The sequence below is a fragment of the Coregonus lavaretus genome, assembly GCF_964263955.1.
Source record: "Coregonus lavaretus genome assembly, chromosome: 4".
NCBI classification, from domain to species: Eukaryota; Metazoa; Chordata; class Actinopteri; order Salmoniformes; family Salmonidae; genus Coregonus; species Coregonus lavaretus.
This window is the reverse complement of record NC_139991.1, coordinates 73,855,253-73,873,418: the sequence shown is the minus strand read 5'-3', so window position 1 is coordinate 73,873,418 and position 18,166 is coordinate 73,855,253. Positions and strand designations below refer to the sequence as shown.

The 18,166-nt window shown below is 44.0% G+C and overlaps 1 protein-coding gene across 1 annotated transcript in view; it reads left to right on the top strand.

Annotated features, from left to right (window-relative positions):
* Positions 1-18,166, top strand: part of auh (AU RNA binding protein/enoyl-CoA hydratase) — a 50,752-nt gene that overhangs the window by 8,453 nt on the left and 24,133 nt on the right. Inside the window, exon 6 of the mRNA XM_084158989.1 lies at positions 3,664-3,720. Within this exon, the coding sequence (XP_084015115.1) occupies positions 3,664-3,720 (57 nt within the window). The remainder of the gene's footprint in view (positions 1-3,663; positions 3,721-18,166) is intronic.

Below are 18,166 nucleotides of genomic sequence, written 5' to 3'. Positions count from 1 at the left end.
GTGTGGCTAAATGAATAATATATAGGGGTGTAACATAGACATTACAGTAAAGACAGCTAGCATTTCTCTAGAGCCTCCAATGATTCATACTAGTAAAACAAAGTGTTGACACACTGTCTTTGTGCTGGGTCCATTATGAGACGTGACAACATTCCTGTTCAGCAGAGTTATGGACATGTTTTTCCAAATACTGTAATTCTCTAGTTGACAAATGATCACCGAGCAGATATAAGAGAGGGTACATGCCCCCACATGCCCTGATGAATGAGTAGACTGTACAGAACAGATCTAGTAGAATGTACTAGACCTATATTTAGTTTCCCACATTGAGAGATTAGACTATGGCAGTTGGTTGATTCATTTACTGATGGTTTGATTTAGCATAATGATATGTGTAAGATGAATGCCGATCTAAAAACATCACTGTAATTGTTGTTGAATGTACATGTTGTTGTCCTCGTCGAGCATGACTAGTCCCTTCTAGTGAGATTCACACGGCTTCCATTTGCTGGAGCGAATCAACACACCGTCTTTAAATTGCCAAGGAACAGATGTCAGCGTGTGCAATGTTTCTCTCAGCCTCAGAGTTAAATCTGTTCCTCGTTTCTAACACGTCACTCCCCTTCGCCGTATGAGAGAGGCGATATTCCATATGCTTTCACACATGTTCTCTGATCGTTTTATTAGTCAGAGCTAAAGGCAGGGGAGCTATTTTAAGCATGGGGGGGAGGGGGGGGGGGGGTGTTCACAGATGAAAGTGGCTTTAAAGTTTCATGGCATCATAACACCGCAGATGTGATCATGCATGCCAGACTGAGTGACTGAAGAGTCCTCTCTGAATGAATCAACTGTCGACAGCGATAGGGGTTGTCATTGTTTTAGTGAGGGATGAAACTAAGGGCTGCTCAGTAGCTGTGTGGTTATCGGTGCCAGGATGAGTGCAGAAAACATTTACAACCTAGAAGGTATAATCCCCTCTTTACTGACAGTAAAGATACCTGCAGCATTTCTGTGGCCTGTAAACCAGAAGATAAACACAAAAGTAGGGACGCAACAACGAAATGACAGATATGTTTTTAGCCATTGCCGTCTGTTACCGATATGAAGATGTTGTGCATCCCTACCAAAAAGTCACTCATGTCACATTTCACACCCTGTGTAGGGATGGAGACTCACACAGCAGCTCGTTTGTTTCCCTGGTTTTTCTCAACAAACAAGTAGACATGCAGTATTCCATATTTCCCTGGTGTTCGCAACAATCAAGTAGATATGCAGTATTCCATATTTCCCTTTTTTCCCGCAACAAACAAGTAGACATGCAGTATTCCAAATTTCCCTTGTTTTCACAACAAACAAGTAGACATGCAGTATTCCATATTTCCCTTGTTTTCACAACAAACAAGTAGACATGCAGTATTCCATATTTCCCTTGTTTTCGCAAAAGAAAAAGTAGACATTCAGTATTCCATATATCCCTTGTTTTCGCAAACAAACAAGTAGACATGCAGTAATCCATATTTCCCTTGTTTTCGCAAACAAACAAGTAGACATTCAGTATTCCACATTTCCCTTGTTTTCGCAACAAACAAGTAGACATGCAGTAATCCATATTTCCCTTGTTTTTACAACAAACAAGTAGACATGCAGTATTCCATATTTCCCTTGTTTTCGCAACAAACAAGTAGACATACAGTATTCCATATTTCCCTTGTTTCTAAACGACACCTGCAATGGTAAGAAAGTGCACCCAAACGCGCTTCAGCCCAGCTTCAAACAAAAAGGGGAATCGGGTGCTCAACTAGGGGACTTGAAAATCCCCCAAAACATTTCCTTACCCCAGGACACTTCAACTGGTGAACTAAAGAAAAAAGATGTTTCCGCATTATTATATTATATTATATTTATTGGCAGGACATGAACAGGCTTACCTTCCTGCTATGGATTCACTGTATAGGCTACCGACTTGCATAAGTCACTCTAAATACACAGTGCCTTTGGAAACTATTCAGACCCCTTTACATTTTCCAGATTTTGTTAGGTTACAGCCTTATTCTAAAATGTATTTGTATATACATAATTTATTCCCCTCATCAATCTACACACAATACCCCAAAATGACAAAGCAAAAACTGGTTTTTAGAAATTGTTGCTAATTTATAAAAAATGAAAAATAGAACTATCACATTTACATAAGTATTCAGACCCTTTACTCAGTACTTTGTTGAAGCACCTTCGGCAGCAATTACAGCCTAGAGTCTTCTTGGTTATGACTCTACAAGCTTGGTACACCTGTATTTGGGGAGTTTCTCTCATTCTTCTCTGCAGATCCTCTCAAGCTCTGTCAGGTTGGATGGGGAGGGTCGCTGCACAGCTATTTTCAGGTCTCTCCAGAGATGTTCGATCGGGTTCATGTCCGGGCTCTGGCTGGGCCACTCAAGGACATTCAGAGACTTGTCCCGAAGCCACTCCTGCATTGTCTTGGCTGTGTGCTTAGGGTCGTTGTCCTGTTGGAAGAGTGAACCTTCACCCCAGTCTGAGGACCTGAGCACTCTGGAGCAGGTTTTCATCAAGGATCTCTCTGTACTTTGCTCCGCTCATCTTTACCTCGATCCTGACTAGTCTCCCAGTCCCTGCCGCTGAAAAACATCCCCACAGCATGATGCTGCCACCACCATACTTCACCGTAGGGATGGTGCCAGGTTTCCTCCAGACTTGACGCTTGGCATTCAGGCCAAATAGTCTAATCTTGGTTTCTCATGGTCTGAGAGTCTTTAGGTGCATTTTGGCTCCTAGTGGGCTGTCATGTGCCTTTTACTGAGGAGTGGCTTCCGTCTGGCCACTCTACCATAAAGGCCTGATTGATGGAGTGCTGCAGAGATGGTTGTCCTTCTAGAAGGTTCTCCCATCTCCACAGAGGAGCTCTAGAGCTCTGTCAGAGTGACCATCGGGTTCTTGGTCACCTCCCTGATCAAGGCCCTTCTCCCCCAATTGCTCAGTTTGGCCGGGCGGCCAGCTCTAGGAAGAGTCTTGGTGGCTCAAAACTTCTTCCGCCTTGACACAATCCTGTCTTGGAGCTCTACAGACAATTCCTTCGACCTCATGGCTTGGTTTTTGCTCTGACATGCACTGTCAACTGTGAGACCTTATATAGACAGGTGTGTGCCTTTCCAAATCATGTCCAATCAATTGAATTTCCCACAGGTGGACTCCAATCAAGTTGTAGAAACATCTCAAGGATGATCAATGGAAACAGGATGCACCTGAGCTCAATTTCATGTCTCATAGCAAAGGGTCTGAATACTTATGTAAATAATGTATTTCCGTTTATTTTATTTTATAAATTTGCTAAAATCTAAAAAAAACTGTTTTCGCTTTGTTATTATGGGGTATTGTGTGTAGATTGATGAGGATTTTTATTTATTTAATCCATCTCAAAATAAGGCTGTAACGTAACAAAATGTGGAAAAAGTCAAGGGGTCTGAATACTTTCCGAAGGCACTGTACATATTCAAGCCAAGGCATATGTGGTTTGTTAGTTTGCTCTAAGCCGATGCTGGAATTCACTTTCTATTGTAAGGAAATAGAGCAAAGATAACCTGATGTTTGTCTAGAACTGATAGATTCCAGATATTCTGACTCTGTCATATTTACCTTTTTCTGTAGCTAACAATGCAAAGCTGGGCCTGACTGAAACCAAACTCGCCATAATTCCAGGAGCAGGTAAGGTTTCATTTCCTAGAGTGCTGTTGTGCCAGTGTGTGCTAAGCCTACATTTCCTGAAATTGACATTCAAACCAAAAATGCTTGCCTTCCAAATTTGACCACAAGCAATATGGTGAATATACAACCCCTTTCTAAATTAAACAGTTTTGTGTTTCTAAGACATGGCAAGCTCAAGTGCATGTTGTTATTTAAAATAAATAGCACCGTTTGTCCAGGTATGGAGACATTCTCTCTATTGGCTGTTATCACGTCCTATGTCGATGGGCCACATGGCTTTTTCTTTCCCAGAATCCCAGAGAGTTCTTTATTTAGCATCCCTGGTGTACCAACTCTAACTGTTGACCAGACGTGAGGTTGACTGGGTAAATTTGGATTAAATGGTGCACCGCATTAAAATCTACGCAGAGATATATTTTTGGTTGCGGAATTGTTTAATGTGGCATAAGAAACAGAGCTTATGACAGTGTCTGTGTCTCTGTGTATTCTAAAAGAAAAGCTGCTCCGATACGTAAGCAAGGGAGAGATACAGTGGGGAGAACAAGTATTTGATGCACTGCCGATTTTGCAGGTTTTCCTACTTACAAAGCATGTAGAGGTCTGTAATTTTTATCATAGGTACACTTCAACTGTGAGAGACGGAATCTAAAACAAAAATCCAGAAAATCACATTGTATGATTTTTAAGTAATTAATTTGCATTTTATTGCATGACATAAGTATTTGATACACCAGAAAAGCAGAACTTAATATTTGGTACAGAAACCTTTGTTTGCAATTACAGAGATCATATGTTTCCTGTAGGTCTTGACCAGGTTTGCACACACTGCAGCAGGGATTTTGGCCCACTCCTCCATACAGACCTTCTCCAGATCCTTCAGGTTTCGGGGCTGTCGCTGGGCAATACGGACTTTCAGCTCCCTCTAAAGATGTTCTATTGGGTTCAGGTCTGGAGACTGGCTAGGCCACTCCAGGACCTTGAGATGCTTCTTACGGAGCCACTCCTTAGTTGCCCTGGCTGTGTGTTTCGGGTCGTTGTCATGCTGGAAGACCCAGCCACGACCCATCTTCAATGCTCTTACTGAGGGAAGGAGGTTGTTGGCCAAGAGCTCGCGATACATGGCCCCATCCATCCTCCCCTCAATACGGTGCAGTCGTCCTGTCCCCTTTGCAGAAAAGCATCCCCAAAGAATGATGTTTCCACCTCCATGCTTCACGGTTGGGATGGTGTTCTTGGGGTTGTACTCATCCTTCTTCTTCCTCCAAACACGGCGAGTGGAGTTTAGACCATAAAGCTCTATTTTTGTCTCATCAGACCACATGACCTTCTCCCATTCCTCCTCTGGATCATCCAGATGGTCATTGGCAAACTTCAGACGGGCCTGGACATGCGCTGGCTTGAGCAGGGGGACCTTGCATGCGCTGCAGGATTTTAATCCATGACGGCGTAGTGTGTTACTAATGGTTTTCTTTGAGACTGTGGTCCCAGCTCTCTTCAGGTCATTGACCAGGTCCTGCCGTGTAGTTCTGGGCTGATCCCTCACCTTCCTCATGATCATTGATGCCCCACGAGGTGAGATCTTGCATGGAGCCCCAGACCAAGGGTGATTGACCGTCATCTTGAACTTCTTCCATTTTCTAATAATTGCGCCAACAGTTGTTGCCTTCTCACCAAGCTGCTTGCCTATTGTCCTGTAGCCCATCCCAGCCTTGTGCAGGTCTACAATTTTATCCCTGATGTCCTTACACAGCTCTCTGGTCTTGGCCATTGTGGAGAGGTTGGAGTCTGTTTGATTGAGTGTGTGGACAGGTGTCTTTTATACAGGTAACGAGTTCAAATAGGTGCAGTTAATACAGGTAATGAGTGGAGAACAGGAGGGCTTCTTAAAGAAAAACTAACAGGTCTGTGAGAGCCGGAATTCTTACTGGTTGGTAGGTGATCAAATACTTATGTCATGCAATAAAATGCAAATTAATTACTTAAAAATCATACAATGTGATTTTCTGGATTTTTGTTTTAGATTCCGTCTCTCACAGTTGAAGTGTACCTATGATAAAAATTACAGACCTCTACATGCTTTGTAAGTAGGAAAACCTGCAAAAGCAGTGTATCAAATACTTGTTCTCCCCACTGTATGTATCCTTGTGTATGTATGTATGTATGTATGTATGTATGTATGTATGTATGTGGTAAATGCATGTTTGTTTCCTGCTTTTGTTCATCCATTGTAACCAGGAAGGAGCACAATTCAGATTTGTTCACCTACAAATGTACACAACCCTGAACTGCTGTGGATCAGCCTTTCATTAGGAGAAGCTTATACTGACTCATTCTAGCGCATATGCCTCAACAGTTTTTATTGCACGTACAGTATGCTACCCAAACTCTTTCGAACATCACTTAAGCAATGTAACTGTGCCATATTCGCTACATGAATGCTCTTTTACAGTAGGCCACGTGTCTCCCATTTACGCTGTCGCCCCATGTTCTTGACGTTTCTCTAGAGTCCGCTGATGGTTTTACGAAAGTCTTCCCCTTTGTCATGTAAAAGTAGGAGCTCCTCTCGTTTCCATATGGCCAAAGATCCAGGTTCCCTCAGCGGTGGCAGCGGTTGGGAACTTTGGATGAAGACAGTTGAGGAAGTAGTTGTGAGGCAGGACACAGTAAGGGAATAGGTCTATCCATGTCTGACAGAGCTGCACTGGTGTTGAAGCCCCTCCCAAGGATTGTTTAATAAAACCAGCTTACTGCTCCCCCAGTCTAAGAATAGAGAGGCATCAACAGAGGTCCTGTGTCTAGTTTTATAGCTATTAGCTGCCCAGCCACCCAAAAAGGAAGGGAGAGAATTTTTGAAGATGTGTAGACTACTAAACCTGTCGTCTGTAATGAAACGCAGTTCGCTATTGGTAGACTGCATCCAACGGCTTTAATGAAGTGGCAGCTGCATTCATATAGATGATGTCACTGTAGTCTAGGACCAGTAGGGAAGTCGACTGAATGATCCACTTTCTACTGTTAAGCAATAGGCATGACCTGTTCCTATAGAACAAGTCCATTTATATTCTCTGATTCTTAGTTAACTCATCAATGTGTTTTTTTAAAAGACAACTTGTCATCTATCCAGATGCCCCACCAATGTACCACCAATGTACCACCAATGCCCCACCAATGTACCACCAATGACATTTCCCTCACTCAAATGTATAGAGCATCATGTTGGGCCTATCTGTCACAGAGATATATGTATGTCAGTGTGAATTGCTGTTTGGATCTGACAGGTGTTCTACATTACAGAGAGCATGTCAGTCATTTCTGAGGCACCACCAGCCCATTGCTGTATGATTCATCAGGGTTGATGTCAGAGCTTTGTCTGTCTCTGTTCGGTCTCATCCAGGGATTCGGGTACCCTTTTGTCTTTCTCTCAAGGCCTAAGGGATTTAGCTCTTGACATTTCGCTGGCTCCCTCTCTGAAATTCATTTCTCTCTCTGCTGATCTCTCCTCACAATTTATTTTGTTGGATATTTGACAGCCACAGTTGTCACACATTTCATTATTTTTAAGTCAAATTTGACTATTGAGGATTGACCTAATGATCTGTCAGTGGCCTAAAATGTATCATTATTGAGATTTTAGTAGTGAGTTGTGTTCATTAGAGTATCAATCGTGTCCACAGAAAAGCTCTCGCAGCGCCAAAAGTTTCCCAAAATAACAGATTTGATGTAGATGGATGCAAACCCAAATGAACTTTAGGACGACAGCTGGTGATTGCATCGCATGCAACTCATTGATGCACTATTTACTTCAATCTCGTATAAATAAACGCCGCCTTCTCGCTGGGCATCATTTAAAATGTTACAAGTCACTTCCCCTTACAAATAATGTTCTAAGGATTTTTGGGGGAATTTATTTTGTATTTTTCCCTGGATATTAAAGGTCCTCTGAATTGAGAGCAACAAAGAGCTCTTGAGGTTCTCCAGTATCCACAGATCCTGTACCATCACAGCTGATAAACTGAAGGTCATCAGTCCAAGGAGTGTGTCCCAATAATATCTCCTTTCTCCTGAAGTGTGCACTCGCATTGGATTGGTGTAGCCAAAAGCTAGTGGGAGTGTCCACCATATTTCTTACACCTGTCATTTCCTTTCAAATCAGTGAAGGGAAGTGAACAAGTGCACACTTTGGGAAGAAGGAGAGATAATTGGTAAACTCCATCAGGCTGAAGGAGCTTCTATGTCCCTTTAGAATCCGTTCATTTATTATTCAATTCATGTTTTTCTCAAATTTCGTTTTTTTCCATTTTGTTTTTCCAGGTTTCAGTTTTCACAATTTTTTCAGATTTTCGCTTTCAGAATCACACTTTTTTAAAAATAGAAAAACAACATTTGATGTTCTGAGTCCACAACAACACTTAACCCACATCAGTAGACCACTTTTGAGCTCTGGGAAAAATCTAAGAAGTGTCGATTTTTTTACATTTTAGTAATTTAGCAGACGCTCTTATGCATAAATCCAGAGCGACATACAATTAGTGCATTCATCTAAAGATCGCTAGGTGAGACAACAAAACATCACAATCGTATCAAGTACATTTTCACTGAATTGTTGGTGTAGTTACCCTTTAATGCAAGTGCGGACCAGCCAGAGACCATTGTTTGGTTAGTGGTGTTTCTGTAGCGCTCATGGGATTGCAGAGTTTTGCAAAACAAATGGCCACTGGAATGATGCAAATAATCATGATTTAATTGTGCCAGGTAGGCATAGGCTACTTTGTAGTTAACATTTAATTGAGAAGGTTTTTGGGAAAAGCCTTTCCATCTACCAGCAGACGGTTATCATTAGCATTATCGCTAACGGCTACACAAAGTGGAGACATACTTGCACCACACAACACACACAGACGGGCATTCCTGTGCCGTTTCAGAAAGTTGCAGGAAAATACCAATCACTAATGCATTTTGTTAATGTCTTATGATTAACTTGGGCAAATTAAATAATTTCCTACTAAGTTCAGTACATTTAGTTGATTTCCTACTAAGTTCAACACATTTTAGAAAATAGTTGTAGTCCGTTTTAATGTCTGGACTGCAAAATTGATTTTATAGGGCACAAAGCTTCACTACCACAGCTGAATAAACCTGGGGCCTAGCAGCAGTTCAGAGAAGACTGCCTGTCTTCTAATGAGGTCTCACCAGTGCACCCAAATGCCTTTTTAAAATATGTTTGGTCTCTTATCGAAATTTGAGAGCGAGATAAAGCGTTCTCATCTAGGTCTCAATCATTGGAAGCAGTGGCATTCTGCAGAGAGAAAAAGACAGCCACAAAAGAGAGTCTTTCCTCTGCTTGCCTGTTGCCTGTCTCTCTCCCTGGTTGAAAATAGGTCACCAGATCCCTGGCGCCCGTCCAAGTCTTTGGAGATTTATTCACCACTGCCGCGCTCCCTGGAAATAGGGGGGGGGGAGACGTCGGCAGGATACATTTTTTGTTTGGCCAGATTGCCGTCCTGTGCCCTTGAACAAATTTGCTTGCTGACCTGTTATTAAGCGCCATCTATCTGAAGGGCTGTTGCAGTTACCCACGGAAATGTCTGGCCCACTATGTCTGGCCCACTATGTCTGGCCCACTATGTCTGGCCCACTATGTCTGACCACTATGTCTGGCCCACAATGTCTGACCACTATGTCTGGCCCACTATGTCTGACCACTATGTCTGGCCCACTATGTCTGACCCACTATGTCTGGCCCACTATGTCTGACCACTATGTCTGACCACTATGTCTGGCCCACAATGTCTGGGCCACTATGTCTGACCACTATGTCTGGCCCACTATGTCTGGCCCACTATGTCTGACCCACTATGTCTGGCCCACTATGTCTGGCCCACTATGTCTGACCCTCTATGTCTGACCCACTATGTCTGACCCACTATGTCTGACCCACTATGTCTGGCCCACTATGTCTGACCCACTATGTCTGGCCCACTATGTCTGACCCACTATGTCTGACCACTATGTCTGACCACTATGTCTGGCCCACTATGTCTGGCCCACTATGTCTGACCACTATGTCTGGCCCACTATGTCTGGCCCACTATGTCTGGCCCACTATGTCTGACCCACTATGTCTGACCCACTATGTCTGGCCCACTATGTCTGGCCCACTATGTCTGACCACTATGTCTGGCCCACAATGTCTGGCCCACTATGTCTGTCCACTATGTCTGGCCCACTATGTCTGGCCCACTATGTCTGACCCACTATGTCTGACCCACTATGTCTGGCCCACTATGTCTGGCCCACTATGTCTGACCCTCTATGTCTGACCCACTATGTCTGACCCACTATGTCTGACCCACTATGTCTGACTACTATGTCTGACCACTATGTCTGGCCCACAATGTCTGACCCACTATGTCTGACCCACTATGTCTGGCCCACTATGTCTGACCACTATGTCTGACCACTATGTCTGGCCCACAATGTCTGGCCCACTATGTCTGACCACTATGTCTGGCCCACTATGTCTGGCCCACTATGTCTGGCCCACTATGTCTGACCCACTATGTCTGGCCCACTATGTCTGGCCCACTATGTCTGACCCTCTATGTCTGACCCACTATGTCTGACCCACTATGTCTGGCCCACTATGTCTGACCCACTATGTCTGGCCCACAATGTCTGGCCCACTATGTCTGACCACTATGTCTGACCATTATGTCTGGCCCACTATGTCTGGCCCACTATGTCTGGCCCACTATGTCTGGCCCACTATGTCTGACCACTATGTCTGGCCCACTATGTCTGACCACTATGTCTGGCCCACTATGTCTGGCCCACTATGTCTGACCCACTATGTCTGACCCACTATGTCTGGCCCACTATGTCTGACCACTATGTCTGGCCCACAATGTCTGGCCCACTATGTCTGTCCACTATGTCTGGCCCACTATGTCTGGCCCACTATGTCTGACCCACTATGTCTGACCCACTATGTCTGGCCCACTATGTCTGGCCCACTATGTCTGACCCTCTATGTCTGACCCACTATGTCTGACCCACTATGTCTGGCCCACAATGTCTGCCCACTATGTCTGGCCCACTATGTCTGACCCACTATGTCTGACTACTATGTCTGACCACTATGTCTGGCCCACTATGTCTGACCCACTATGTCTGACCCACTATGTCTGATCCACTATGTCTGACCACTATGTCTGGCCCACTATGTCTGGCCCACTATGTCTGGCCCACTATGTCTGACCCACTATGTCTGGCCCACTATGTCTGGCCCACTATGTCTGACCCTCTATGTCTGACCCACTATGTTTGACCCACTATGTCTGGCCCACTATGTCTGACCCACTATGTCTGGCCCACTATGTCTGACCCACTATGTCTGACCACTATGTCTGACCACTATGTCTGACCCACTATGTCTGACCACTATGTCTGGCCCACTATGTCTGGCCCACTATGTCTGACCACTATGTCTGGCCCACTATGTCTGACCACTATGTCTGGCCCACTATGTCTGGCCCACTATGTCTGGCCCACTATGTCTGACCCACTATGTCTGACCCACTATGTCTGGCCCACTATGTCTGACCACTATGTCTGGCCCACAATGTCTGGCCCACTATGTCTGTCCACTATGTCTGGCCCACTATGTCTGGCCCACTATGTCTGACCCTCTATGTCTGACCCACTATGTCTGGCCCACTATGTCTGACCCACTATGTCTGGCCCACTATGTCTGCCCACTATGTCTGGCCCACTATGTCTGACCCACTATGTCTGACTACTATGTCTGACCACTATGTCTGGCCCACTATGTCTGACCCACTATGTCTGACCCACTATGTCTGGCCCACTATGTCTGACCACTATGTCTGGCCCACTATGTCTGGCCCACTATGTCTGGCCCACTATGTCTGACCCACTATGTCTGGCCCACTATGTCTGGCCCACTATGTCTGACCCTCTATGTCTGACCCACTATGTTTGACCCACTATGTCTGGCCCACTATGTCTGACCCACTATGTCTGGCCCACTATGTCTGACCCACTATGTCTGACCACTATGTCTGACCACTATGTCTGACCCACTATGTCTGACCACTATGTCTGGCCCACTATGTCTGGCCCACTATGTCTGACCACTATGTCTGGCCCACTATGTCTGACCACTATGTCTGGCCCACTATGTCTGGCCCACTATGTCTGGCCCACTATGTCTGGCCCACTATGTCTGACCCACTATGTCTGGCCCACTATGTCTGACCACTATGTCTGGCCCACAATGTCTGGCCCACTATGTCTGTCCACTATGTCTGGCCCACTATGTCTGGCCCACTATGTCTGACCCTCTATGTCTGACCAACTATGTCTGGCCCACTATGTCTGGCCCACTATGTCTGACCCTCTATGTCTGACCCACTATGTCTGACCCACTATGTCTGCCCACTATGTCTGGCCCACTATGTCTGACCCACTATGTCTGACCACTATGTCTGACCACTATGTCTGACCCACTATGTCTGACCCACTATGTCTGACCACTATGTCTGGCCCACTATGTCTGGCCCACTATGTCTGGCCCACTATGTCTGGCCCACTATGTCTGACCCACTATGTCTGACCCACTATGTCTGGCCCACTATGTCTGACCCACTATGTCTGGCCCACAATGTCTGGCCCACTATGTCTGACCACTATGTCTGACCATTATGTCTGGCCCACTATGTCTGGCCCACTATGTCTGGCCCACTATGTCTGACCACTATGTCTGGCCCACTATGTCTGACCCACTATGTCTTGCCCACTATGTCTGGCCCACTATGTCTGGCCCACTATGTCTGACAGTCCCCAAATCCAAAACAAATTCAAGAACGTGTACAGTGTTATATAGAGCCATGATTGCATGGAACTCCCTTCCATCTCATATTTCTCAAATGAACAGCAAACCTGGTTTCAAAAAACAGATATAGCAACACCTCATGTTACAACGCCTCTCCCCTATTTGACCTAGATAGTTTGTGTGTACGTATTGATATGTAGGCTACGTGTGCCATTTAAAAAATTGATGTAGTTCTGTCCTTGAGCTGTTCTTGTCTAATTAATGTTCTGTATTATGTCATGTGTCATGTTTTGTGTGGACCCCAGGAAGAGTAGCTGCTGCTTTCACAACAGCTAATGGGGATGCTAATAAAATACCAAAATAGTAAATGTACCGTTAATCCCCGTCATTTGGTTACATTAATTTCTGTTAATGCATTGTATTACTAATTAGGCCTATAGTTGTTTACCATACTCATTCTTGTTTGCAGAGTTCACTTGTGAGAAACAAGTTTTGGTTTTATATCATAACCATAATTTATGACTTGTCAATTTTTTTTCATTTCGTTTTTACATTTTTAGTCATTTTAACAGACGCTCTTCTTATCCAGAGCGACTTAAGAGTTAGTGAGTGCATACATTTTCATACTGGTCCCCCCGTGGGAAACGAACCCACAACCCTGGCGTTGCAAGCGCCATGCTCTACCAACTGAGCTACATTGTCTTTTGTTTTGGAGTGCTTCATAATAATATGCCATTTAGCAGACGCTTTTATCCAAAGCGACTTACAGTCACGTGTGCATACATTTTTACGTATGGTGGTGGTCCCGAACCCACTACCCTGGCGTTACAAGCGCCATGCTCTCTACCAATTGAGCTACAGAGGACCACATTCATTCATGTGTGCAATGATCTCTGTTAAAGTTGAGGGAGCGTGCACATCTGAGCACGCATAGAAATATAATATGCCATTTAGCAGAAGCTTTTATCCAAAGCGACTTACAGTCATGCGTGCATACATTTTTTGTGTATGGGTGGTCCCGGGGATCGAACCCACTACCTTGGCGTTACAAGCGCCGTGCTCTACCAGCTGAGCTACAGAGGACCACAGCCTACTTCGTCTGCTGCTCATAAATGTAAGGAAAGTGCCCATTTTGGTGATGTTTGATTTCTAATCGTCTTAACTCACCACGTCCACCACTAATAAGCAGAGCTTCCCAGTCATATTTTCTTCACCTCACACAGGAAGTCAACAAAGTATTCTTGATAGCCTAATAGTTCCTCACAGTAGGCCTATTCCCCCTCGATAATCACCAAGCCTCGGTGTGAAAGAGCAAAAAGAATCATCGCCCGATGATCCCATGTATCCAGTGGAAACATCATAAGATAACTTTCCCTTGTGCAAAAACAGCTGTCTGTCCCAGCTGTCTGTCCCAGCTGTCTGTCCTGAGCTCACTGGCATGGAAAACTCTGAGGGAATAGACTAGTTGATACAGTGTTGCAAAATTTGCTAGAGACAGCTTTTGGCTGGATCCAGTTTGATTGATTTTGATACAATGTTGCACTTCACTAGCAATAGCTCAAGTCAAGACCGATAGAATGGAAGACAGACAGACAGACAGACAGACAGACTGTAGGGAGATGATTGTGATTGAAACAACCTTTTCAATTTTCACCTGCATATTTTTTTACTGTTTTTATTTGTCTGCTTTTCTGTATTTTTACTTAGTTGACAATGGAAGTTTATAGGCCAATGGCTGCATTGGCCCGTCTCTGAGTTCTAACACATCTGGGGCGGCAGGTAGCTTAGTGGGTAAGAGCGTTGTGCCAGTAACCGAAAGGTCGCTGGTTCTAATCCCCGAGCCGACTAGGTGAAAAATCTGTCGATGTGCCCTTGAGCAAGGCACTTAACCCTAATTGCTCCTGTAAGTCGCTCTGGATAAGAGCGTCTGTAAAAATGACTAAAAAAAAAATATATATATATATATATAATTTTTTTTTGGCTATTTAGCCGCCAGTGATCACGGTGTATCAATGTGTCCATATGGCAGAGGCTGACACTCTCGCATTAGTTTAATGTTTTACTTTTATATTTTTTTTCATTAAGATTTGTACAGTATGATTAACCACGTGACAATGATTATGAGAAACAAAAACATTATTTTTTAAAAATTAAACCGTTCCACATGCGCACATGAAAATCATAACTGGCACGCAGATCGGTAGAAATGGTAGATATAATCAATTGTATGCTTCCCCAAACTTGAAACTCATGCCCCTCCTATGAAGTCTTTATAAAAGAATTGCCTCCATGTTTCTATGGTCGGATTTTCAAGCAAGGTAAGACCTGAAGTAAAACAGTCAGGTTTCAAACAATTTAAGTATGTTTTCAAAATGCATACTGCTTCCAGCTCACATTGTAAAGTGGTGGGGTGACGTGCTGATAGCCTGCCTACGTTTGTTTTATCTCCCGGTCAATTTGGCCAGCAACAATTGTATTTATCGTTTTTTCATATTTTTTTGTTGTTGACAAAAGCTGCCAATTACCGGCTAACGGAAACCCCGGTGTGTGTTTGTGTGCGAGCGCTGTCTGTAAATAGTCATTAAGGATGTAACCTTTTGCCCAGTCAGAGTTTAGCGCAGTCACTTGCTCACATAGGAAATGGAGCACACTTGAATGCGAGATGAGTTAGAGCGATTTTCAAATGAATCAAATCGAAATTTTAATGGTCACATACACGTGTTTAGCATTTAGTTATTGCGGGTGTAGCAAAATACTTTTTCTAGCTCCGACAGTGCAGTAATATCTAACAAGTAATATCTAACAATTTTACAACACATACCCAATACACACAAATCTAAGTAAAGCAATGGAATTAAGAATATATAAATTAATATATGGACGAGCAATGTCAGAACGGCATAGACTAAGACACAGTAGAATAGTATAGGATACAGTATATACAGATGAGATGAGTAATGCAACATACAGTACCTTACAAAAGTATTCATCCCCCTTGGCATTTTTCCTATTTTGTTGCATTACAACCTGTAATTTAAATTGATTTTTATTTGGATTTAATGTAATGGACATACACAAAATAATCAAAATTGGTGAAGTGAAATGAAAAAAAATAGTTTCAAAAAAAGTCTAAAAAATAAATAACGGAAAAGTGGTGCGTGCATATGTATTCACCCCCTTTGCTATGAAGCCCCTAAATAAGATCTGGTGCATCAATTACCTTCAGAAGTCACATAATTAGTTAAATAAAGTCTACCTGTGTGCAAGTGTCACATGATCTGGCACATGATCTCAGTATATATACACCTGTTCTGAAAGGCCCCAGAGTCTGCAACACCACTAAGCAAGGGGCACCGCCAAGCAAGCGGCACCATGAAGACCAAGGAGCTCTCCAAACAGGTCAGGGACAAAGTTGTGGAGAAGTACAGATCAGGGTTGGGTTATAAAAAAATATCTGAAACTTTGAACATCCCACAGAGCACCATTAAATCCATTATAAAAAAATGGAAAGAATATGGCACCACGACAAACCTACCAAGAGAGGGCCGCCCACCAAAACTCACGGACCAGGCAAGGAGGGCATTAATCAGAGAGGCAACAAAGAGACCAAAGATAACCCTGAAGGAGCTGCAAAGCTCCGCAGCAGAGATTGGAGTATCTGAGTATCTGTCCATACGCACCTGCACGTCATCATCAGGCACACCTGGACTCAATCACCTTCCTGATTACGTCCCCTATATACAGTGAGGGAAATAAGTATTTGATCCCCTCCTGATTTTGTACGTTTGCCCACTGACAAAGACATGATCAGTCTATAATTTTAATGGTAGGTTTATTTGAACAGTGAGAGACAGAATAACAACAACAAAAATCAAGAAAAACCCATGTCAAAAATGTTATAAATTGATTTGCATTTTAATAAGGGAAATAAGTATTTGACCCCTCTGCAAAACATTACTTAGTACTTGGTGGCAAAACCCTTGTTGGCAATCACAGAGGTTGCACACATCTCAGGAGGGATTTTGTTCCACTCCTCTTTGCAGATCTTCTCCAAATCATTAAGGTTTCGAGGCTGACGTTTGGCCACTGGAACCTTCAGCTCCCTCCACAGATTTTCTATGGGATTAAGGTCTGGAGACTGGCTAGGCCACTCTAGGACCTTAATGTGCTTCTTCTTGAGCCACTCCTTTGTTGCCTTGGCTGTGTGTTTTGGGTCATTGTCATGCTGGAATACCCATCCACGACCCATTTTCAATGCCCTGGCTGAGGGAAGGAGGTTCTCACCCAAGATTTGACGGTACATTGCCCCGTCCATCGTCCCTTTGATGCGGTGAAGTTGTCCTGTCCCCTTAGCAGAAAAACACCCCCAAAGCATAATGTTTCCACCTCCATGTTTGACGGTGGGGATGGTGTTCTTGGGGTCATAGGCAGCATTCCTCCTCCTCCAAACACGGCGAGTTGAGTTGATGCCAAAGAGCTCGATTTTGGTCTCATCTGACCACAACACTTTCACCCAGTTCTCCTCTGAATCATTCAGATGATCATTGGCAAACTTCAGACAGTCCTGTATATGTGCTTTCTTGAGCAGGGGGACCTTGTGGGCGCTGCAGGATTTCAGTCATTCACGGCGTAGTGTGTTACCAATTGTTTTCTTGGTGACTATGGTCCCAGCTGCCTTGAGATCATTGACAAGATCCTCCCGTGTAGTTCTGGGCTGATTCCTCACCGTTCTCATGAGGCGGCAGGTAGCTTAAGAGCGTTGTGCCAGTAACCGAAAGGTCGCTGGTTCTAATCCCCGAGCCGACTAGGTGAAAAATCTGTCGATGTGCCCTTGAGCAAGGCACTTAACCCTAATTGCTCCTGTAAGTTGCTCTGGATAAGAGCGTCTGCTAAATGACCTATTATTATTATCATTGCAACTCCACGAGGTGAGATCTTGCATGGAGCCTCCCTTTAAGAGTGTGCTCCTAATCTCAGCTCGTTACCTGTATAAAAGACACCTGGGAGCCAGAAATCTTTCTGATTGAGAGGGGGTCAAATACTTATTTCCCTCATTAAAATTCAAATCAATTTATAACATTTTTGACATGCGTTTTTCTTGATTTTTGTTGTTGTTATTCTGTCTCTCACTGTTCAAATAAACCTACCATTAAAATTATAGACTGATCATGTCTTTGTCAGTGGGCAAACGTACAAAATCAGCAGGGGATCAAATACTTGTTTCTCTTACTGTATGTCACTCCCTTTGGTTCCTTCCCCAGATGTTATTGATTCTGTTCCTGTGTTTCATGTCTGTACGCTACTCGTGTTTCTTGTTTTGTTCCATATTTCATGTATTTTTAAATTCACTCCCTGTACTTGCCTCCCAATTCCCAGTGTACACGTTACAGAATAATGCCTCACCAAAGGGAAGCATCAGGGAGTGTTTTTTGTTTTTTTGTTAGTGTAGGTGACGTCGGGTCAGGGTGCCACTACCGGAGCAACCGGGGATGCCTCAGCCGGCACGTCAGGTTCACAAGACCCGGTTGGCCCGTCAAGCGTCCGTTGCCGAGTCTACCGAGGATGCCTCAGCTAGCTCATCAGGCTTCCATG